General features: G+C 38.2%; 1 protein-coding gene across 2 annotated transcripts in view; it reads right to left on the bottom strand.

Moving 5' to 3' along the window:
* The window catches only part of Slc16a7 (solute carrier family 16 member 7), a 76,065-nt gene extending 50,560 nt beyond the window's left edge, over positions 1 to 25,505 (bottom strand). Inside the window, exons 1-4 of one of the 2 annotated variants that reach the window (XM_059245342.1) lie at positions 25,343 to 25,505; positions 23,280 to 23,442; positions 19,042 to 19,168; positions 7,875 to 8,124 (exon numbers count right to left, since the gene is read on the bottom strand). In XM_059245342.1, the coding sequence (XP_059101325.1) occupies positions 7,875 to 8,094 (220 nt within the window). In that variant the 5' untranslated portion in view covers positions 8,095 to 8,124; positions 19,042 to 19,168; positions 23,280 to 23,442; positions 25,343 to 25,505. The remainder of the gene's footprint in view (positions 1 to 7,874; positions 8,125 to 19,041; positions 19,169 to 23,279; positions 23,443 to 25,342) is intronic. The other variant, XM_059245341.1, reaches the window with a different exon arrangement.
* Positions 25,506 to 26,044: the final 539 nt, after the last annotated feature.

Raw genomic sequence — 26,044 nt, 5'->3', positions numbered from 1 at the left:
CAGATACAAGTCATATATGTCCACCAATCTGTTACACTAAAACCTTCTGCTTCTTAGCCTCCAGGAAAAGACGTTCATTGGTTAATGCTTGGTCCCCTCTTCCCAGTGGTCCATAATAAAACAATGTCCCTTCCTTATCACATTTGGTAGTTTCCTCCCTCATAAATCAGAACAAGTTTCCAGGGTGACAAAGTCAATTCTGTTCACCAGAATGACATTTTTTTCCCCTCCAAATTGAATTAGAGGGAAAACACACACACACACACACACACACACACACACACACACACACACACACACAAAGAAGCAATCATATAGAATGGCTCCTCAAAATTTGTATTTGGAAGTCCTGCATGTATTCACCCTTGTGTTATCTTTCAGCAGAGTAACAGACAAATTTTCCACTAAAACACTATTGGTGGTGGTGGTTTTTGCTCCTTTGGGGGGGTCTGCCACCCAGCTCCCAAATCAAATACACAGAGAGGCTTATTCTTAATTATCAATGCCCAGCCTTAGCTTGGCTTCTTTCTTGCCAGCTGCCCTTAACTTATTCCAGCTACCTTTTGCCTCTGGGCTTTTCCGATTCTCTTACTTCTGTAACTATTACTCTTACTCTGTGTCTTACTGTGTAGCTGGGTGGCTGGCTCCTGGAGTCCTCCTCTTTCTCTGGCTCCTCAATCTCCCTTTCCAGATTCTTCCTACTGTATATATTCTCTCTGTCTGCTAGCCCTGCCTATCCTTTCTCCTGCCTTGTTATTGACCAGTTCTTTATTAGAACATCAGGTGTTTTATACGGGTATAGTAACATAGCTTCATGGAGTCAAATAAATGCAACATAAACAAAAGTAACATACCTTAAAACAACATTCTAGTACACACTACCCTGTATCATCACTGTTCAGGCAATAAATCCAACCTTCATCTAAATAACACAAAAAGTTAAGATTATACTATACTTTCTGCCTCCACTTAGTGCTGTATTAATGGGATGACCACCCAGCTTGACCTATTTGCCGAAATTTGCTAGAACTCCAGGAGACCATATGGGCAGCCAGATGGGTTGCTGTAATTTAGTGCCATTATTCTAAGGATGAGGTAATGTATCAATGTAATTTGCATTCTTTCAACCCTTTCTGCATACCTTTTATTAGTTTCATTTTTAATTTAGACATCAGAAGGGAAGATAATGCCTTGCTACCAGGGCCCAGATGCCAACTAATTACTACAAGAGGCTCCAGCCTTGACATCATAGGCCAGACCTCAGAACAACGCTCCATATTTCTGGGTGACCCCACTGCAGTGATTAATAGGTGGAACGGAAAGTCCTAATGAGAGTGTCAGATCTTAGACGTTCTCTAGGCGAATGAAGTCAGCATTGTGTTGAACATAACCTCAGTTGCTTCATTATGTTTCACACTAAACTATAGGCCTTTTCCCCTCATGGTCTTTGAATATATTTATAGTCATCAACCAAGAAAAGCCTCTGTAAGTAGAGGTCTTCCCAACAGTAGGCAAAAATTTAAATATTGTGAATCAAATATTGACTTTGTCCTCTATAAGAAGAAACGGCAATGTTATACATAATTACCCATAAAAATCATGGTAAAAGGGAGTTGAGGGTAAGGCCTAGGACAATGAACTTTTGACAGAAGACCTAATAGTCATAGCAGAAAAGTTGTCAATCACACATGAAAAAAATATACTGAAAGGTAAAAATACTAATACCTGAATTAATCAAATATATCAGACTCTATTCTAAACCATTGTCTCTACAAATTGTTTACTTTCATGTCTGACAACATGAATTCAGTTCTCAGTACCCATGTGGTGGAAGATGAACTGACCTCTGCAAGTTGTCCTTTGACCAACACACACACACACACACACACACACACACACAGAGAGAGAGAGGGGGGGGGTAAATATAAGAAACATTTTCATAGAAAGTTGATCTGAATAAACTCCCCTAAATAGAAAATGCAAATCAGAACACAGTGACATATTTTATATCCACTAAGAAGGCTATAATGAAAAACACAAGTTCGGACACAGACATGAAGAAGCCAGAGCCAGTGCACGTGAGAAGAAATGAAAACCCATCTAGCAATATTGGAAGCATCTGTCAGTTCCATAGAAGCTTAAGCATGTCATGCTACACAAAGATGGAAATATGGGTCCACACAGAAACATATACGAGAAGTGTTTGTAGAGAACCATTTGTATTAATTTTAAAAGTGGGAGTAATATGAATATCCATTGACAAATGAATGGGTAACCAGCAGGTGGTATGTCCATATAATAGAGTACTGTGTAATAAAAAGTAGTGAAGTATGGATTCATCCTATAATATGAATTTACCTTGTGAAAGGAGGTAATGAAAAAGGACATTTGTAAGACTGCTAAGAATAAACACATTCATTAAGACAGAAGGCTAAATCATAGGAAAAAACTACTGGGGTCTACAATACTTATTTCTGAAGTGACAAAAATGTTCTCCAATTAATTGGGGCAGTATTGACACAACTTTATGGATATACCAAAAATCGACCAACTTTCACATGTTAAATGAATAAATCTCACAGTATGTGACCTATATCTCAAAAAGCATGGTGCTTTTTAAATGCATAGTGTCTCTTCTTTTAGCCAAAAAGAACTTGTAAACCATCACAAATAAACAAAAATTGTCTCGCTGATTCTGGATTACATATCATGGTTTTTCTTCTGTTCATTCTCTGTTAGATTAGCCAATGCCCCATTCATCAGAAATCACCAAAGACTAGTATACTCTGAAGGCATTCTTTTTTTTTTTTTTATTTTGCAATACAATTCAGTTCTACATATCAGCCACAGATTCCCTTGTTCTCCCCCCTCCCGCCCCCCTCTTCTTCCCCCCAGCCCACCCCCCATTCCCACCTCCTCCAGGGCAAAGCCTCCCCCACGGACTGAGATTAACCTGGTAGACTCAGTCCAGGCAGGTCCAGTCCCCTCCTACCAGACCGAGCCAAGCGATCCTGCATAGGCCCCAGGTTTCAAACAGCCAACTCATGCAATGAACACAAGACCTGGTCCCACTACCTGGATGCCTCCCGAACAGATCAAGCCAATCAACTGTCTCACTCATTCAGAGGGCCTGATCCAATTGGGGACCCCTCAGCCATTGGTTCATAGTTCTTGTGTTTCCATTCGTTTGGCTATTTGTCCCTATGCTTTATCCAACCTTGGTCTCAACAATTCTTGCTAATTGGACTCCTGGAGCTCCACCCGGGGCCTAGCCATGGATCTCTGCATCCAGATCCCTCAGTTGTTGGAAGGCATTCTTAAAGCTCTCATGAATCTGTCACCATGTTTTGTGTGGAATGTTATCTGGACAGATCATTTTCGGTTACTTGGCTTTATAAATGTATTCTTTTCCTTTTCTTTTATTTTTGAGATGATAGTATAATATAATTTCTCCCTTCCCTTTCTTCCTATCAAACCCTTTCATAAACCATTGCTTGCTCTCTTTCAAAATCATGCCTCTTTTTAATTAATTGTTGTTATGCATATACATATAATTTTCTAAGTATAAAAGATTATAGCTTAATATGAAAATGCATTATTTTTATTAGTACCAATGCTTTTCTTCCTTCATTTCTGCTTTTGTCTTATTTTATACTCCATTAATGTACATACTTTTTCAACACAATATTTTTATTGATTCTTTGGGAATTTCACATTGGTCATCCCAATCACACTCACTTCCCAGTCCTTCAATGTCAGCCACCCCACCCTTGTGAACTCTCCCCACAACAAAACAACCAAAAAACCCAAAAAAACAAACAAGTCCAGTTTGGGTTGTCTATACATTCACTGGAGCATGTTCAAACTCTCAGGGGCCTGCCCTTTGGATAGAACAGAGTCCTTCCCTTCCCACACCCCTGCTGGAAGCTATCAGTTGTGAAAAACTAACTTCAGCACCCTTACCATACGTTTTTAATTATATTACATCATTTCCTCTCACTATCCTCCCCTTCAGCCCTTCCCATTCTCTCCTTGACTCAGATTCATGGCCTCTTTTATCTTTAATTATTATTGTTGTGTGGCTGTCGCTGTGTGGGTGTATCCCTGTGGAGTCCATTTAGTGTTATTTGTATGTATATGTTTGTGGGACTGACCACTTGATATTAGGTAACCATGACCAATTAGGAGGCTCATCCCTAGGGAAGATTAATGTTCCTTCTCTTACCAGTCATTAATTGCTTGTAACTTTCCGTCTAGGGGTAGGATTCTATGAAATTTTACCCAGCTACATTGAAATGTCAACTGGTGTTGAAACTGTTCGTGTTTCATTTTTACATATTGCTGAGATTTCAAGGATGTAGCACTCCTGTTATATATTTAGACGAAACAATCTCCTAGCAGACTCCCTTGCTCTTCTTACTCATTTACTTATTCGTCTTTTGGTTGTTTGTTTTAAGACAGGGTCTCCCTACGTAGTTCTGCCTTCCTGGAATTCACTATGTAGGCCAGGCTGGCCTTGAATTCATGTCATGGGCCACACCACACCTGGCCCCTTTAGTTTTTGAGAAAAGGTCTCAATGTGTAGCACTGGCTGACTTAGAACTTGCTACGTAGACCAGGCTAGTGCTAAGCTTGTGGCACTCCTCCTGGCCTTTGCTTACTGAGTCCTGGGATTCTGGGTGTGCATCAGCATGCCTAGTGCAAAACACTTTTTCGTTCATAGACCAAAGCCTGGTTATAGGGATAAGACATAAAACAGTCAGTTTGAGGAACTATGTGAATGGATAAACTCTATAGCCAGCAGAATGTATTGCAGTTTAATGGGTTTTTTCCCACTAGACACTGGCCTTGGTTGTGTTTACAGTTTTAAGCTAAACACCACAAGGTCGTATAATTTCCCACATAGCCAGGAATGGCATGCAAAATGCTGCAGTCCTGATACTTAAGGATTTGGGTCAATATTCCAAGAGCTTAGTTGTATCTCTACTAGATGTCACAATTCTTAGTTCCTACACAGTATTTTTACATGCCTTAAGTTATTTTCTCAAAGCAACCAAAAACAAAACACCTATTCACTTTACTTTAGACATAATTGATTCTTCTATTACTGTAAATATTTTAATGATCTTCCTAAAAATTATAAATATCACATTACCATTGTACTTACTAATTTCAAGAGTTTTCTTTTGAGTGATAGAGATATATTCCAGTTGTTAGAGAACTTATCTAGCCTTTATGCCTGTGTTCAACCCCTGAACTACATAACCCACACTTGGAAGGTAAGAGCAGAAGAATCAGAAGTTCAAGGTCAGCCTTCCATCATCATTTACACAATGAGATCAAGGCCAGAATGGGATACATGAGACACTCTGTTTCTCCTTTGTGCCTTTTCAAATTTATGCTATATACATCTTTAAAATGAAATAAATGTATACATAAAATCATTTATATATGATGAGTCGGATAAAAATTATTCATTAAGATGTCACACACACTAAGTAATATGAGAAAATTAAAGTCATGGTGAATTAAATTAAAATGATGTCATTCTTCACTCTCATACCCCTTTTTAATCTAGGCAGCTCACAGTCTGTGCCATGACTGCAGCAGCTCTATAAACCAGCTCTCCTTTGCTTGTGGAGAACAGCTGTTGAGCAGGAAACTCTGTCCAGGACTTACTGTATGTTATCCAGTTCCCATTTTTCTTCCAGGAAGCTCTCAATTATTGTGGGTCCTGCCTCCATGTAGGGCAATAATCAGTCCTGACCAGTGGGATACAGTTAGAAATGAAGCTCATAAATTCCAAGCCTGGACACCAAACACTGCAGATGATGTTCCATGCTATATCCTTTCTCTTCATCTCATAGAGGGTGTAGGTTTAGAGAAGGGCACAAAGCCATGGGTGCTAATGCAGGTACTACAGAGAGCACTGAATGAGCAAGAAATGAACTTTGCCTGTCTTGAAGTCACTGAGAACTTGGGGTTATTCTTATTATCAAAGGTTGAAAGAAGATGACTCAGATATTGACCTTAACATCAAAGGCTGTGTCTTGACTGTCAGTCAACAATATTTTCAACAGAAAATTCTGAAAGATATAATGGAGCCTGATATCCAAATGCAATGAACCAATGTCTAGCTCTAGAGGCATCCATTTAAAACGCAGGAAAAAATTATCTCAAAGGTATCTTAATATTTACCTTGACCTGTCAGGTCAAGACAAATGGGTTGGCCCAACACAGCATCATCAAAGAACACCAGAGCTATCGAAGAACAAGATGCACTTCACAAGAACAACCATCTTAATATACATGTAAGAAATAACAGCTACAATCCTTAAAATAAGCACCCAAAAGTGACTGCCAGAAAAGATTTTTTTGAAGCATAGTTCTTCAAATACATGCTCAAATAGAATTTAAATGATACTTTTGATAATCAAATAAAAACTCAACAGTTTAAACATGTCAGTCTTATTAATCTAGAATCATTAAAACATAAAAAAGTGGAAAATACACACTGACATTGTGACATTTATCACACACACATATATACATAAGGTAGGATTATTATGGCTCAAATGTTTACACGGGTAGTAGAGTAGAGAGACAACATCTTAAAGAATAAATGGTACACCTCTGGGCCAGGTGGAACGTGTGCCAATCCTGTAAGGCAAGAGCACTTGTATTGGGTTTTCTAAAGAACTGGTTTAGCCTAGCTCTACCATTTTGTAGATATACAGAGAGAGAGAGAGATGAGAGGATGAAAGCACAGTGGCCACATGTCTGAAGGCTTAGATTTCTTACTCAGAAATGAGCCCTGTGTCTTTGAAAAGCTAGTTTGTCTATGTCCTTCGTCCCAGAACAGAAAGGCAGCCATCATTTCTCGGGCTGTCAAGAGGATTAGGAAATATCACACAAATCAAGTGTGGAAGGAGGCCTTGGCCAAGAGCAAATTCTAATAAATATTAGTTATTATTGCTAATGTTCTGTCTCCCTCACTAGGGATCACATTATCTTTACTTATATAATAAAAAAATGACAGTAGGTGATTTATATGATACCTTTGAATTCTTATATTCTGAGTCTATAACTGTCCCTTGAAGTTAAATTACCAGTTGACAAATGAAAATTCTAAAACCCATGTATTTTAAGTGATGATTTATAAAAAAAAAATCTATAAAAGTCTGGTCTACTGTTGAGAATATTTTAAAGACAATAGATCACGTAATAATGAGGAATTTCCATTATTTAACACTCCAATGCAGGGTGGTTTGATATATTCATTCTCTCTCATGACTTACACTCCTGTTTTAACGTAGACTCTAACAAGATAATTGGAAGCAGCCACTTAAATAAAACGATGTCATTATTTTGGGAGTCCTAAAGCATTAAGGAATTATTCCACATATAAAACTTGAATGTGTGTAGAAAGTACATGCAAGCAGTCCTTCTGGGCAGTGCAAAATGGAGTATATTATGGGTTTATAAACTGACAGAAATATGCGTTTCCTTTTCCATAAACAAAAAAGCATTTTGGCCAGCTAGAGCAATGGTGAGAAATTATTCTAACATTATAGTATGGCGTTCATTCCAAACTGAACAGCAGATAATTCACTTGGAATCTTCATAATGTGGCAAACCTCATTTGTACAGACAGTTCTCCATGCCACCAAATATTCTATGAAGACTCAAAATGAAGTAAACAGATAATGATGCTAAATCATCAAAAAAATCATTAAAAACGCAGTTCTAATTATGCTTTTGATTGGTTTTAACTGATTGATATAATAATATAGTAAGAGTTCTAGTATGTGGACATGGTCAATATAGAAAGTATGTGTTAACAAAGAACTATATTCTTACCCCAAGGACCTTACCTCCCGCATACATGACAGCCAGCATGATGGATGATATCCACGCAATTTCACTGTAGCTGGCGTGGAACATTTCCTGAATGTCTTTGAAGAACACTGTGACAGCTTTGGGGAAGGCATATGAAAATCCAATGGAGATAAATGATGCTCCAACTACTGCCCAACCCCACCCTCCATCAGGAGGGAGGGGGTGTGGAGGTGGTATACCAGTCTCCGACGGCATCTCTGCACCTCTTCTGGAGACTTAAGTAACCTATTGAAAAAGAAACAACAGTTCATCGTCCATGTTTGTTTTTTGTGGACCACCCTTGATAGCTGCTGGCATAGCATTCTCATTGTAACCACAATATTACCTTATTAATAATATATTTAGTACTCTTGTGCTTGGAAAATTACCAAAAAAAGAAAACAAAATGTGAGATATGCAGCCTGGATTATTAAGAGGAAAAATCTGAAAGTACTTATTTATTTCAAAAGAAAACATTTGAAAGTGAAGTTAAGAAATACAGATATAACCTTGAAGTGCCAAGTAAACAAAAATAAATATTATTCCAATCATACTTTTAAACATAAAGGAAATATAACTACTTTACTTCAATAATAAAAATGCTTCGTTCTGTGTGTGTCTGCATGTGTGTGTGTGTGTGTGTGTGTGTGTGTGTGTGTGTTGTCAGGTGTTAAAATATGGTATTTTCTTCAGTTGTTCTCCCCCTATTTTTCAAGAAAGGATCTCTCACGGTATCAGGAGCTTGTCGATGTGGCTCCTCTTAGGGGCAACCACTCCAAGAATTCTCCTCATTCTGCTTCCCCAGCACTGTGAGGATAGGGAATTGTTGGGTTTTTGTTTTTTGCTTTTTGGTGTGATGCAGATTCTGGAGGACTGAACGCAGGTCCTCACAATTTTGTGGCAAGCACATAACAACTGAGCCATCACCAAGCCCTAAGAATAACAGCTTAATTTAAAATGTTACCTTTCCAAAATTAATACTACCAACGGTTTTGTAAGTATGTCTCCTCCCTTTTCATTGCCAAGAACTTCTATCAGGTACACGGATAAATGTGCTGGTTTGTTGAGGGAATAGAGAAAAGTCTCTTCCATATGTACACACCTAAGAACACTTAAATACTCTCCTGTGGAGAGAGATGATACACAGTTTAATATGTAAGAATTACACACAGTGAAAACCTTACCTCCACATCCTCTTGGGGTACAGAGATGCTACATTGAAATATAGAAGAAAAAGCAACACTCCTGTGTTCAAGAATTCCTGTTATTTATGTGTGTGTGTGTGTGTGTGTGTGTGTGTGTGTGTGTGTGTGTGTGTATCTCAAAGTGTTTTCCAAAATCAGCCCATGGATACATTTATTTCTGCCTTTGTAAATGTGTAGATGGTTTTTACATTCACTCTCTCACACACAGATGCACACACACACACACACACACACACACACACACGCGAGAGTATAAGGTGTAAATAATGATATTTTAATGTGTAGATGACAACTACCTTCAATTTAACCTGACACTCATATCCTCATGCAATGTCCATCACTCTCCCTCCTTCCCTCCCTCCCTCTCCCCCTCATACACACGTGTGTGTTGAGACTACCTAAAGTCTACCATCTTAGTAGGTTCAGAGCATACAGTCAGTACCCTGTGATACAAAGCCCACTGTATGAAGGAGACAGACGCTAACAGATCCTGCACAGCTACAGCTCTGAGCCTTTGAACAGCACCTTCTTCTGAATACCAACTTCTTTTTGTGGCCTCCAGCCCTAAGAAAATACCCCTCTATTCTTGATGTCTGTGATTTCAGATTTTGTTTTCTTTTTAACATTCAACAAAAAAGTGAGATCCTTCAGTATTTTTTCCTTTGAGGTCAGATGTATGTAATTTAATCTAACATCCTCTGGGTCCTCACATGCTGTCACAAAGGTGACTGGATCCCACAAGCCTTTGAATGTGATCAATAATAGTGTTTTTATCAACTTTAATTATAAGATAAGGGTCTTCAAGATTTTATTGTAAAGGACAAATAAATTCTGTAAGGTTTCCTGGCTACATGGTCTGCACTGAGTGTTTATCCAAATTGAATTTTAATGTCACGGATGACACTGACATAATTGAGCATGGTTTTTCCGATGACGCTTTCTTCACCTGGTACTGACAAGTGCAGTTTAATGATGCCTATAACAGACAGTAGAGAGGAAAGCTCAGAAGAGGAAAAGCACTCAGTCTAATGGTTATTATCAAAAATTGTACATATTTATTTTCATTATTGTTTCATATGACTATTTGCCTGATTATTTTAAATGATAATGTAATTTCATGAATCCCAGAGATACAACTGCAATTTTATGAGTTATTTTATGAATTTTTTGAGTTTTCGTAGAATTCTTTTGTAGCTACACAAGTTTTAGACAATATAGGAAATACAGGAAGTATAAATTATAATTTTAAAAATCATAAAGATTCCACTTTTCATTGAACCATGGTTAATAGAAAATTTATATTTTATATTGTATTGTTTTTAGCTCTCTATTACATACACTGCTTAGTCAGACATTGATAATTTATTTATTTATTTATTTATTTATTTATTTATTTATTTATTTATTTATTTATTTTTCAAGACAGGGTTTATCTATGCAGCTTTGGTGCCTGTCCTGGATCTTGCTCTGTAGCCCAGGCTGGCCTTGAACTCACAGAGATCTGCCTGCCTCTGCCTCCCGAGTGCTGGCATTAAAGGCGTGCGCCGCCGCCGCCGCAGCCGCCGCCGCCGCCGCCGCCGCCGCCACCACCACCACCCCCACCCCCCACCCCCCCACCCCCCCCACCCCCCCACCCCCCGTCTCAGATGATAATTTTTAAAGCACTCCCAAATTACAGTTAAAAAGATCTCAGGAAATGAATGACAATGTGCCCCCTCCCATTCTATTAGGGAGAATAGATGGTGAGAAATCAGTGTAACAGAATTTCTGAGTGGTAATGGAAGAGGCAGATTCTTTTAGTCCTCTAGTGTTCCCAAGAAGATAAAGTATGATAACAAGTTATTCAAAACTACACAGAAAGAGAGAGGGAGGAGCTTGGGGGTGAGAGCCAAGCACAGTAACGACACGAAGTTCAAATTAGAGTCAGCAAGATATAACTCATCAGGGAAAGGTGTTTGCAACCAATTCTGTCAACCTGAGTTCCATCCCAGGAACCAATATGGTGGAAGCTGAGAACTAATTCCTGAAAATCGTCCTCTGACCTCTACATGTGCCCCACAGCAAACAGACAGACAGACACACACACACACACACACACACACACACACACACACATACACACACACACACACACACACACACACACACACACACACACAAATTTTATATTTTTGTTGTGAGCTGAGCCTTGTGTCCCTGTGTCTATATATGTTTCTTGTGCTTTATTTAGCTCTGGCTCTTTTTTTTCTTTGTTCTGTCCTGTTCAGATTTGCCAAGTTTTATTTTATTTCATTTTTCTCTTTTTTTTTAAGATGCTTGTTTGTTTTCTAATTAAAGAGACCAAGAAAGAATGTGGATTTAGGAGGGTGGGGAGGTGGTAAGTATATGGGAATATTTGGGGAAAGGGGAATCAGAATCAGAATATAGTATAAGAAAAAAACTATTTTCAACTTAAAAATAAAATTAACTATTTAAAATATTAAAAACATTTCAAATTGTGCATCTCTTATTCTACTGACCTAAATGCATGATATTCAAGTTAACCTAAATATAATTATGGTACACAAAAATGATATGGATAAAGGGGATATACCTTTATAAATTTTGAATCACTGTTATTGCTAAACAAGTCCTTATGATCGCTAGTATTTATTAATCAATTTAGTTTCCATAAACATCCTTTGATACTCTATTTTTAAGATGAGACAAATTTCAGAAATATTAAGAAACTTAGTGTAAGTAATATGTGAGCAACTGGATATCATTAATAACTGCTGATGGTGGTAAAGCTATATACAAAGAAATTAGAAATAAGTCTTACTTGGTTATGTACTCAGGAAACAAAGTAAGTCAAAGAAAAACCACTTGACATTTTTTATTATATTCTGTGTATCTAAATGTCCTTAAGGATTCAAACAGTCAAGAGCACTTGTTTTTCAAAACATCATTAGCCTAAAAATTTCACTCCGTAGAAATTGTATGGTTTGATCTTAAACATCTCTCAGTGTTGTTGTGCTGAAGGATTAGGCACAGGCCTTTGGTGCTGTTGAGAAAAAGTTGGACCTTTAATTTGGGGAACCTAAGAGAAAGAAGTTGGGTCCCTGGGGTGAGCTTTTGTAGAGAACTCTGGGACTGTGGCCTTTTCTGACTTTTTTCATGGCATCCATCATGATTATCTTTCGTAGAATACATCACATGCTCCCTTATAATGGTGTTCTCACAGTGGTCCACTGTAAGACAAATCTTTTTTTATTTTATTTTATTTTTCTTTATTAAGAATTTTTCTACTCATTCCTCATGCTATCCACAGACCCCCTTCCTCCCTCCTCCCACCCCCAGCCCTCTTTCCCAAGCCACCCTGCATCCCCACATCCCCCAAATTGAGGTCTCCCATGGGGAGTCAGCAGAGCCCAGCTCACTGAGCCTAGGCAGGTCCAAGCCCCTTCCCACTGCACCAAGGCTGTGCAAGGTGTCACACCACAGGAACAAGACAAATCTTAAAGGGTCTTATTAGTAAAAAAAAAAAAATATGGGAGCCAGGTATTTGGGTGAATGCTGAATGATCAGAGAAACAGAACAAGCCACAGCTACCTCACCTTGTCAATTCCTCAGCTGATCTTGTTTCCTCTGAGTCCTCACCCAAATGGATCTCAGCTGAACTGCTGCTAAAAGCCTAAAAGCTTAAAAAGCCTCTAGTTCCTGGTCCTCACACCTTATATATCTTTTTTGTTTCCTGCCATCACTTCCTGAGATTAAAGGTGTGTGTCATCCTGCCTGGCTGTTTCCAGTGTGGCTTTGAACTCACAGAGATCCAGACAGATCTCTGCCTCCTGAATGCTAGGGTTAAAGGCGTGTGCTACCACTGCCTAAACCTATATTTAACATAGTGGCTGTTGTGTCCTCTGACCCCCAGATAGGGGTGTACAATTTATCAACAGCGGTCCCCAACAAGGAAAGGAAGCAACACTGATGACAGCCTCTGAAACATCTGATAAAAGTAACTTCTTTCCTCCATTAAAGTTAATTTCATAAGGTATTTTGTCACAGTGGTAAAAACTCGGCTAGCACAGGCAAGCTTCCGACACACTGAAACTATTGTGTTAACAGTTTCCTCTGAAACATTCCCTCCAGGACAGAGACAGGAGATGCGAGAGACTGGAGAGGCCAGCCAACTTCACAAGTCAGGGAAAGCAGAAACTCTCCCCCAGGGCCGCTACCCAGGGACACAGAGGGCCAAACTGCTGCAGAAGGAGCCGCTGACAGGGAGCTGCTAAAAGGAGAGGGGATTCTGAGGGATTCTGAGGTCTTCCCAGCTTCAGGGAGCTCCTGGGAGGGGCTTTCGGGGATGCAGCTGCTTCTGAATCGTCTGTACACCTGTAAGTCACCCCCCAAAATCTCACTCATTCAACAACTTGTACTTTGGTGAGATTGTGACTTTGGTCTGTCAGCGGTCTCCATTTGGGAGTAAGGTGTGTGTGTGTGTGTGTGTGTGTGTGTGTGTGTGTGTGTGTGTGTCTATGATGTTTTCCCAGGGGGAAAAAGACTCACACAACAAAAGTCTACTAAAATATCAAAGAAACCAGCAACAGGATAGAAGGTTTGGACATAGACAAATGATGCATATAAAATGTGCGTTGGTTGTTTTTTTATGAAAAACACTTCTATTAGGTTAATATTCTATAGAGGTTACAAGTTACTTAAAAAAAATACCACATTTGTTAAGAATTACTTTTAAAATGTTTATGTTTACAGTATGATATAATCTTTTTTAATTGTTTCTTGTTGGACACAACACTAATTATCTCTCCTATTTCCTGATTTATTAGGTTTTAAAATAGTACTATTTCTGTATCTTGATCAATTTACGATATTTCAGTCCAAAAATAGTATCTTTAGAAATGCAAAACACTTAAAGAAAACAGGGGGATTGCAAACATTGTTTAAATAAGTAGACAACAGCAATTGGCCTTGATAATTGTCTTAAGAATCTGAGCTCATTACACATTTTTAAATTTAATTGTGAAGTTACCAATTTCCTTCTTGCTTGTAAACTAAAAAAGAAAAGCTGGAGAATCACTGAGGAAAAACCAGAAGGCATTTATGTAGCAAACAGCTTTTTCTTGTAGAATGTAGAGATAGTTACTAGAGGTAAAGACGTGGCCCCGTAATTGCCAAAATGCAGAATGGAAAAGAAACTATCTTTCATTACTAATCCATGAGTTCAAATGACTGTAGTCTTGATCACATTTGGTATGGCAAACATTTAGACATAAAATTTCGTGATTTATTTCCTATCATTTTTAAAGGCATAAATACACACACACACACACACACACACACACACACACACACACACACACACACACACCACTCTCCAGGTAAGGACACCAGACTCATCACTTCCACTCCAATTCCACTTGCTCTCACAACCTCCTGAGGGATACTTGTTCCTTTCCTGCTGGCTGGCCCTTCCCCTCCATGTAGGAAGGAAAGATTCCTGCCACCAACATATCCACACCTACAGCTTGTTTGAGGACCCTGTGTCTTGTGCTTTCATGCCCTCTCTGCTCCCAGGTTGGGACCTCAGAGACCCATAGCCACTTCACTCACTCCAGCTACTTGAGGGGAAGTTCTTAACTCCTGAGGACTATCTATGAGCATTTTTCCCACTCTGCATAAGTCTGTTCCACATGCCTGGGTTGAGCTGGGACCACTTCTGATACTCCATTCAAACCCCATCAGTGAGTTGCCTCAAGACTGAATGGATGTACAACCTGATAAACTGTGCTAGTAGAAAACCGATATCTAAACACTCATTCAACAAAGGGGAAACACGATTTCTACACAAAGAAACACTACCAAAGACCTAATTCTATATCTTTAGTTCCCATCAAAAAAAAAAAAAAAACCAACCAAACAAACAACCTACTAACCAACACAATTGTCTCTGCTAAGAACTGGTACTCATACTTCAACTCTATATCAAGGACTGTAGCCAACTAAAGAAAGCTGCCAGTGGAAGAGGTGGTCTTCCCCAGCAGGGTGCACACCAGTTGTCCAGGACCAAATGATCAGCCCTGAAAACATACAGGTAGTTTTTATACAGCTGGAAACAAGTTATATTTAGTAATATACATCACATACAAATGTGCATGCAGTAACAACTAGTGAAAAAAACAGAGGTCATGAGTTGAAGGAGAATGGGGAGGGGTGTATGAGGGATTTAGATGGAGGGTAGAGAAAGGAGGAGTATTTTAACTATAATCTCAAAAAATAAAGTTAAATTAAATAATAAAAATACTGCTACCACAGTAACACTCTCTGAGAAAAACAACTTAAATGATACACGAACAAGAAATTCAAAAATGCAATTGCGAAGAACGCACAGAGGGTATGAGTAAGTGCTGTGATGAAGACCATGAAACACACGGTTGAATGAAATAGTGAAAACAATTCAAAACTGTAATTTAATAAAGAAAATCTCTGGAGAAAAGCCAAAATGAAGTAAAATTTTGAAGTGGAAAAAAAATTCAAAGAAAAAAAAATCCAAGGACCAAGTCACGAATAGACTGGGCCAGGAAGAAGAGAGTAGTATATCTTAGCCATTCCGACTAGGGTGAGATAAAATCTCCAAAGTTACTTTAACCCACATTCCTTTCATTGCTAAGGAAAAATGAATCCCTTTTTGAGGTATCAGCCATTTATGTCTTCTATGTAGAACTCTGTTTAGATTCCAAGGTCATCTTTCAACATCCCTTGACTGTTTTTAGCTCTTTGTATATTCTGGGTATAAATCCTCTGATTTATAGCTGGCAAAGATTTTCTTTTGCTTTTGGGGTTTTTTTCTTCACTTGAATGATTTTTTTTCTTAGCTGTTATACAGTTTTTAGTTTTATGAGGTCTGAGTTGTCAATGCTTGGCCTTAACTCCTTTGTTAATGGAGTTCTGTTTGCAAAGTCCTTTCCCTAGGCCCATGTCTTGTTAGGATACTAAGCTTGCACTTTGTAAGGTCTTTGGTACCGACTAGGTTTTCTCCTAGCAGTGTTTGGGGATTCAAACTGAGATCACTCATCCACTTGAATCTAATTTATGGGCAGGATTATAGATATGGACCCAGCTTCATTCTTTTAAATGGGGACATCCAGTTTCCCAGCACCATTTGTTCAGGATGCTGTCTTTTCTGCCATGTGTGTTTTGTCTCTATGTCAAAAGTCAGATGGCTGTAGTTACGCTCACTCCTATTTGAGTCTTCTCTTTTGTTCCATTGGTCTCTCTGTTTTTCAGTATAATATTGTTTTTTTTATTTTCTATAGTTCTGAAATGTGTCTTTGAGTCTGCAATAGCTATTCATCCAGTATTGTTCTTTCTGCTTGGGATTGCTGTTGCTGTGTCTTGTGATTGGGGAGTTGCAGTCATTGATAGAGTTATTATTGAAAGCTATGCACAGACTGCAGCCATTGGATGTTTCCTGCTGGTTTATAGTCTTACCTGTGGTGTGTGTTCATCAAGTCATGGCTTTGTTTCCTTTCTAGAGTCTTCTGGCTATGTTTGTTCCTCCCCTCAGTTCAGAATATTGCTTCCAGTACTCTCTTCAGTATCTTGTGTTTAGTACTAAATTTTTTAGGTTGTTTATGTCATGAAAAGTTTTTATTTCTCCTTCAACTATGCCAGGTAGTTTTTCTGGGTACATTTGTCTAGGTTGGCGGACATGGCCTTTTAGAATTATTGAACTCCAGGCTTTTCTGGCTCTTAGAGTTTTCCTAGGAAATCAGTTGTCATTCTGGTGGGTTTTCCTTTATATGTGTCTTTTGGATGTTTTCTCTTGCAGCTTTCAATATTTTTTCTTTATTATGTATATTTAGTGTTTGACTATTATATACTACACGGTGTTTCTTTTTTGGTCTTGTCTAGTTGGGGTTCAGTGGCTTCTTTCATTTGCATGGTAATGTCCTCCTTTAGTTTGGGGAAGTTTTATTCTATAGCCTTCCTACAAATATGGTTTAAACCATTGAACTTGGATTCTTCTCTCTCTTCTATGGCTATAATTTGAAGATCCTATGTTTTGTTAGTGTCCCATATTTTCTGTATAGTGTCCTGCATTTCCCATATTTCCTATCCTGTGCTTATTAACATCTTTTATTTACTTTGCTTATATTATCCAGCTCTTCTTTTTATGCATTCCATTTGTAAGGCTTTCCCCTGACTTTTCTAATTCGGACATTGAGTTTTACTTCTAGTAAATATGCAGCCTACACAATTAGAAAAAAAAAAAAGCTTTACCAGCTATATATCTGACAGAGGATTAGTATGTAGACATGCAAAAATGTAAAAAGGCCAAACATCAAGAAAACACACACTCAATTAATAAAGGAGGCACCAAACTAGAAAGTTCTCACAAGATAAGTGGCTGAGAAGTACTTCTCAAATGGCCAAAATGCTTAGCAATGAAATGCAAAATAAAATAACTTTGGGATTTCATCTTACTCCAGTCAAAATATCTAAGATGAAAACAAAACAAAAAACAAAAAACAACAAATTCTGGTGTGGCCATGGAGAAAGAACACTTACTCACTGGTGATAGGAGTCACTTTGACAATCACTGCAGAAGTATGGAAGTTCTGGAAAAAGCTAGAAACAGATCTACTACATAATACAACTACACCACTTGAGCATATAACCCAAAGGACTCTGTATCTTACTACAGAGATACTTGTTCATTCATGTTCAATGAGGCTCTATCCATGATAACAAGTAATTTGAAAGCCTAAATATTAATCAATGAATGAACGGATAAGAAAATGTGGCACATTTACAAAATGGAATGTTATTCACCTGTACAAAGGAAAAAATTCCAAAATTTACAGGTAAATTGATAAAACTGTAAACAATAATTCTGAGAGAGGCAACCCAGACCCAGAATGACAAATAGCTATTTTCTCTCATTTGAGGATATTAGCATTGAGTTTTTATGTATACAAGTCTCATGTGAAATACCCATACAGATCAGGAAATTAGTAAAATGCCATGGCAAGAGGAGGTTTTCAAGAGATAGAAGACAGAACACAGTGATAGAAGGCGGGGGAGGAATAGAGGGTAGAGGAAGAAATTCAAGGAGGGATAACTAACACTAAAGACCTTCAGGAAAATCATAACAAAACTACTGCAGGACATTTCTAAAATTTAAGCATGTACATGTATTTAAAAAGCCAAAATATAATTACCCTATAATGCAGCATAAATCCCCCTACAAGAAACTATAGGCTAAAAACCAAAAATCCCAAAGCCAGGAGTGGTTTACATTTATTGGTGTTGTTGGCTACTGAGGCCCCACAGACCTTCAAATACTAAAGTCTATTGTGATTGCTCTTGGCTACTGCCTAGAACTTGATGGTAACACCCCGAGACTGAAGATATGCCATACTTGAGAGTCACAGATACAGAGAAATCAAGTTGTTATGGGCCTTGGAGTTTAATCCCTACTACCTTTCATAGCCCTTAAAGGAGGTGTGCATTACCACCAGAGGAGAAAAGGTACTATCAATCTTATCCAGCTGTGAACCAAAGAGCTACAGTGCCACAGAGAGCATGAGAACAAACCACCACTTTCTCATTGGATTTATGACACACTCCACAACACGGAATATGCATCTACCAGTTATTGGGCCTGAGAACCTGTGAGTTGACAGATCTTAGGCCCTTGGGAGGACTTACTACTAGCACTCTACTAATAGTTCATGGTATGAAGTTCTAAGCCTGTTACCCTTGGAAAACAGCACCTCCTGAAACTCTCACTAGCAGCTGGAGTTGATCAACTGTCAAGATTCAATCTGAACATACATACTCCTTCACAATGATTTTCCTTGTGAACAGTTCTATAATATTTTTGGAAGCTGCCATGTTTTGTCCATTTTATTTGTAAGTCTGACCAAAAGAACCAGAAATAAAAATATTCTTTTACCTGTTGTCAGATGTCCACTTTAACAGATTTCTTTGGGTGCTGTGTATATGTAAGCCTGGTCACTTTATGTTGATGAGCAATATTTGAAGGCAATATGAAGGGAGAGGTTGAGCAGACTCCAGATTACCTAAAGAAAAAGGAGAGAAATAAGTATTAAATGTATAACCGTATTCCATTGCCTCATTTGTCACTAGCTTTAATTTACCCCAGTAATTCTGCACATCTTTTATAACGCCAATAATTAAATAAGTATGTGTATGTGTATAGATATGCTTGTCAGTCACATATATCTGTATATATGTACACACACACACACACACACACACACACACACACAGCCAAACATAAAAAGTGGAAGACAAAGATAAATTATTTTCTTCAAAATTAATAACAAATTATAGGACCAGGATAAATAGCTCAGTGGATAAAGTGCTCTCTATACTAGCATGAGGAACTCAACTCAACTCCCAGCATCCCTGTAAATAGTCCAGCATATGTTACTCTCTTAAGATTCTAGCTCTAGGAAGTGGAGACAGGAGGATCTCTGGGGCTGGCTAGCCAGCCAGTCTAGCCGGATGGATGAGTTCCAGATCCAAGGGAGAGACCCTACATCAAAAACACTGAAAGGTTCCAGGAGAATGACAATGGGGGTTGGCCTCTGGCTCGTTTCTAAATTCACACCCAAATGAACACACACCAGGACATATACAGACACATCACACAAGAATGGATTAGACAGGTTACATTAGGAAAAAGAAAATGTATTGACATTTATTAGCTACCACTCAATTCCCTTTATCATTTTAAGTAATTTGGTGCTAAGTCAGCTGCACGTGTGTGTGTGTGTGTGTGTGTGTGTGTGTGTGTGTACATGTCTGTGGGTGTGTACATACAATATTTAACAAAGTAATTCTAAACACTATCAATAAACAGGTTTTAACAGTGCAACACTGTTTAAAAAGTATTCTAGGGATCTGTTTTGAAATTCAAACTTCCTAATCAGGTCTACATGTCTAATAGATCAAATATCTTTATTCACGGTATTAACTTCAGTGTGGTACTGAACATATAAAACTTGGTATAACTTAATTTTGACCTGAGTAAGCAAAGGAAAAAAGTGAAAACTAGATTCTCCCAGTTAAATAACCAGCCACCCACGTTGGTTACAGAGCTGCGTGTCATCAAGTATGGGAAGAAGACTTCGTGACCAGTGGGCCAAAGGTGCTTGTGTAAGAGGATGAAGGACGTGTGGCGACCAATAAAGCGTGTGAAGAAGTCTTGAAGAGACTGCCTGGATCTAAGAAACTGACAAGGAACGGAGCTAAAGGTTCACTCAGTCGACTTCCTGGGCCTGTAGAGTAGTTTGTGTGGGCCTTGGTGCTACTGGAATGCTTGGGAGTTGCCATAGTTTTCAAAAGCTGGGTAGGTCATGAACTCCAGCCTATCCCAAGCACCAGTCCATGTTAATGTAGGAAATCTTTATATCTTCTTTTTTTCTCTGGCATAATAAACTTTACTAGGGCATAGCCTCAGAGGAAAGCCTGAGGCATCCCTGAAAACTGGGTTCTGACCCACAGGCTATAATTAATTGCTCATGTCTTACACACACTAGTTAAGAAGCAAGAATAAAAGGAACTCTGAGAAAAATCTCAGGATACTACAAATTCTACATGCTCACCAATATGGATATGTCTCCGTGAAATTTTTCAGTGTACAATCTAACTGGTCCATATTTAAAAAAAACTCAATCTATATTATAGGTACCTTTCAACAACAACAACAACAATAATAATAATAATAATAATAATAATAATAATAATCCAGAAGCCTCAACTTAGTTGTTTCAAATAATCTAGTTACATCCTTTCTCTACTGATTTTGATTAATCATGGTGTAGTTTATAGACACTTAGGCACATACACACATATACATATGATATATGAGCTTATTGTTAATTTTAACAGGATCATGGTTTAGGAATTTGTTTTTAATAAATAATTATTAAGAAAACATGAATTTTTAAATTTTAAGTACATAAAGTAAAAATTTTGTAGATTTCTTTCCTCCTCCTCACTACAAAGCAATGCTAACTGTTGTAGCTATCACTGGCGGACATCATATTTTCTAATACTTTTCTTGGCTGTGCGTATGTATGCCACATGCTTTATAGGATAGCTGAATAAATGATGCCTTAATGATTCTGTCACTTCTAGACATTCATTTAAAAGTTTTATAATCTACAGCCTCAGTCTATTCAATGTTCTCTTGCATTCCACACTACAGAATATCAGCACATTCCTTTATGAACTGTGAAGGTCCTTTTCTTTAACTTCCCAAACCTTAACCAGATAGTGTCATATATAATCTTTAAAAATAAGATCCTGAAATAATTTACTCAGCAAACAAAGGCCCAGATTAAGTGTGGTTAGGAGGTGATTGGCTCCACTGTAAATGCCCCCAGAATTTTTAGATTAAAGCAGGAACTCTTTCTCACATATTCCCAACACTGGCCTATGTGTCAGCTAAGTAGATTAAAATGCTCCATAAAGAACAGCCATGTGATCTTTTTGTTCTCTATTTCTTCTTTCCTACACAAAACAGTATAACAATGCCAAATTAATGTACAGTGTTTTAAGTTGAGGTGCAAGCTCATCCAATTTAACACCAGGAACTAAATAGAACCGAATCTTTTCTTTTCCAACCTGTAATTGAATTAAAATTGAAATCTGATCCTGGGGGCTCTTCTCCTCTTTTAAGCGGACCATCTTTTAAATCCTATTGACTGATTTACTTTCACATCCAGACAAGAAATATATCAATAGTACATGGCCCTCAAAATGTCAGCCACACAAAACCTATTTTAGATGCAAACTCTTGCTGTAGTTAAAATGACTCAGAGTTCTAATTGATGTTAAGGGTCAAACTAACTAAAGATTTCTTTGGAACTGGAAAATTAAGGAAAAATAATAAACTAATGCATAATAAACTGTAAATAATTAGAAATGAACCATTCACACCAAACAATCATCCTGGCTTACTATGATATTATGCTCTTAGACTCACACTGACAACAATTGCAATAGTCTAAATGGTGGCTATGGTCATGTCCCAATTCCCAGGATCTGTGTGTTTTAAAGTATGTACTGCACAGGTATACCTGTGTATACCGGTATGGTGTTTGGCTGAGTGAACAATACCACAAAGTGTGGAGATACAGAAAGTATCTGCAAGTACATAAGGAGTTTAAAAACCTTTTCCTGTATTCCTGAGGTGAGATCTGCTTGCAATCACACTATCGTTAGACTAGAGGAATGGAGTTTGGAGAGACAGACAGACATGGATGCAGAGCAGAAACTGAAGCGACCACAGGACAGAACATCCAGTAACAACAATGACCACCAGAAGCTTGAGAAGGCATGGAGCCAAGTCCTCTACACCTCTTTGGGGAGGGCTGTCCTGCATGTTGGTCTCCATTAGTGTTAAGAGCGGGTCTACATTGTTCTCGGCATGAGGCTTATACTAATGTTTTAAAATTTTCATGGGAAATTCCCATAATGTCATGGTAAATTGTTTCTAAAAGCCATAAACACAGGGATTGCACTGTAACATTGTCTCTTTCATGGATAATTACATAATTATACAAAGATATTTGAAAATACTTTTTAAGGAGAGTCCTCATAAAAGGGCAAATTGTTTCATTCATTAAGAAAAGCACTAATCCAATAATATTAAAGTAATGCAGCAGATCTATACGACTGATGAGTGAAACAAAGGATAAAAGTAAATTACAAAAAGTAAAATGTGGTTCTATTTACTTTATTAAATCTATTTTTATTTTAGATGCATGAGTGTCTTGCCTGAACGTATATGTATTCATCATATGCATGCAGCGTCATTGGAGGCCAGAGAGAGTAGAGGATTACCTGGAACTGCAGTAACAGATAGTCATAAGCCACCATGTGGGTGTGGAAACCAAACCCAAGTCATCTACAAGAGCAGAAGGTGCTCTTAACTGCTGAGTCACCTCTCCAGCCAACTTCTGTGTGTTTTAAAGTATGTACTGCACAGGTATACCTGTGTATACCGGTATGGTGTTTGGCTGAGTGAACAATACCACAATGTGTGGAGATACAGAAACAGTCTGAGAATTATAATTGCTGGCCATCATGCCTCCATATCTCATCTTTTGATCCTCTTTAATGCTAGATCTGACAGAACACAATTACTTTCCACATCACCTTAAAATCTCATGGATAACAAGGCAGAAGAGGATATTGATGACCTCAATTTGCACAGATAGAATGCTGTTCATGGAAGTCTGTCCTTTGAATGCATTCAAATTCCAGAGATAATTGTTTGCAAATGAGTTTTCTTTTTTTCCTCTAAATTCCCTCCATTCTCCTGAAATAAATAAACAAACAAACAAAAACAACAAAAAGACAAACAACTCTTACTACCCCTCAGAGGGAATGGTCCACATTCCCTCAGTACCTGAATGGAAGTAACCACTGAAATCTCCCTGGGCAGGTAGGTAATCATTCTCCCATTAGTCACCACTGTGCAGGTTAAGTAAGTTCATATGGACTACCTGAAATAGTGGTTCATGCCTGTTGTTCTTGTCTCAGGTGGCTGACAAAGTTGGATCTCAAGTTTGAGGCCAGCCCCGAGGATGTGTAAAATCCTACCTCAAAACCAAACAAAAAATATGTCTTCTCCCTATTAATGTATCCGTTGTGGGCCCATTCAAGAAAGCTTCTGGAGGGGTCTAGGGAAGATTTTCCTTTAACCATATAATGTGGTTATATACACATACAAATTACCTAGAGCAACACATAAAAAGCTATTAACTTCAAATGGTTTTGGGAAGTAGCTCTATATAACTTGTGGGGCTTTAAAAGTGTTTATAAAGATTACATGATGAATGCATATTATTTTTGTATTATAAGCTTTATTACATAAAAGTGCTAAAATACAAAGCTTTAATATGCACATATAAATCTGTTCTTTATAAGATGGTTGTATTCAGTAGCTGGTTGTTCTATTTATATTAAAAGAGCTGAACCCAGTGGCACAGGGCTGTGACGATTTTAGGAATCACTAGAAATAAAAATCTTGCTCAGCCTTGATGCAGAGGGGAGGGGCTTAGTCCTGCCTCAATTTGATATGCCAAACTTTGTTGACTCCCCATGGAGTCAACTCATCTCTGAGGAGTGGATGTGGGGTGGGGTGGAGGGGAGGTTGGGGGCAGGTAGCAGAAAGAAGGGAGAAAGGGGGGACTGTGGTTGGTATGTAAAATGAAAAAAAACCTTTTAAATAAAAAGAAGAAAGAAAGAAAAATCTTGACTGTAATCCTACCACCCAAACCAGACAGTTTGGTTCAAGTGATGAGACCACAGAGAGCTGGATCTCCCCCTATCAATACTGAATTTCTGATGAGACAGAACCCAGGGTATGCATAAAATGCTTAGAACTTCCCAGAACAAGGCCAGAACTTTCCCTCCTCATGCCTATTGACAGTCTCAGAACAACGTATAAGAAAATTTGAACAGGACTTGAGAGATTTGGGATTGTCCATTTGCAATCAATCTACATGGACATCTTCGAGGTCCTGCTTCACTTCCTCTTGTGATAAACACAATAACCAAAAGCCATGTGTGGAGGAGAGGATTTGTTTTATCTTAAAGCTTACAGTCAATCGTGAAAGAAGTCAGGGCAGGACTCAAGGTCGGCACCTGATGGCAGAGGCCATGGAGGAACCCTGCTTACTCGCTTGCTCCTCCTGGCTGGTTTATCCTGCTTTGTTAGACAACCCAGGACCACCTGCCCAGGTGTAGCACTGCCCACAGCTGCCTGTGTCTTCCCATATTAATCATTAATGAAGAAAACACCCCACAGACTTGCCTACAGGCCAACTCTGTAGAGGCATATTCTAGGCTGAAGTTTCCTCTCCCCAGATGAACCTGGCTTGTGTCAGGCTGACCAAACAAACAAAAACAAACAGAAAACCCAAACCAAACAACAAAAAAGTATCACACTAGCCCTTAGATTCTTTATCAATTTCAAAAGGATTAAATTAATACTGGCCTTAAGAAAGGATTCCTTAAAAATCCCTGGATATTTCTAGCAAAAGTACATAGCCAGAGAATATTTTTCTAACTCTCCCACTAAAATACTCATTTTTCAAACATCAAATAAGAAAAAAAAATCCGTATCATTATTAATTATTATTATTATTATAGTCTCAATAATATGAATCAGAAATAGGCTAGAATCTACTCAAAGTTTCTGGGAGGAACAGTACCATTCGAGCAGGATTAAATGATCACAACAAAGTGAGTCGGGCTGGCCAGAGACATGGGGCCACACAGTCTTTCGTGTCACCAAGATGAGCCGCTTCGGTCTACTGACTCCTCTAGCCACCGGACAGTGGGCCTCTCCTGTGAGGCATTGTTCCTTTCAGAATCCTGGGCACTTAGTTTCATTTATGACACATATCTCTGTCACTCAGTGCTATGTCAGGTTAGGTCACAGGATTCTACAGTTTCTGCCCTCACCTCCTTTGAGTCGTAATGTTAATATCATGAGGGAACTAGACTGTCTAAATGCTCCCCCTGGACACTGGCTAGAAGTAATACTATCATCTGGATAGGTTCCTGTACATTCCATAGACAAAGCTGGGAAAAGTATACAATAAACATGGTATTCATTATAAACTGTTCACTGAAAAGGAAGATATTAACCACTGTCAGCAAAACTCCAAAGAAGTATTGAAAAATACCATAGTATTTTTAGCTGTAGTGCTCAAGTGAGAAGTCCAAGAAAATTATATGTCCTCAAAGTAGCTGAGTATAGTCACACCATTATATAATAAATACAAAACACTTTGAGTTAATATTACATACACAGTTACTTTGTTGCTTTTTTGGGTTTTTAAAAATATACCTTAAAATGGTTTTAATTAGTCAAATATGATCATAAAGTGAAATAAAAATAAGCCAAACTT

Source organism: Peromyscus eremicus, chromosome 18 (genome assembly GCF_949786415.1).
Source record: "Peromyscus eremicus chromosome 18, PerEre_H2_v1, whole genome shotgun sequence".
Classification (NCBI taxonomy): Eukaryota; Metazoa; Chordata; class Mammalia; order Rodentia; family Cricetidae; genus Peromyscus; species Peromyscus eremicus.
This window is presented reverse-complemented; position numbering and strand designations above follow the sequence as displayed.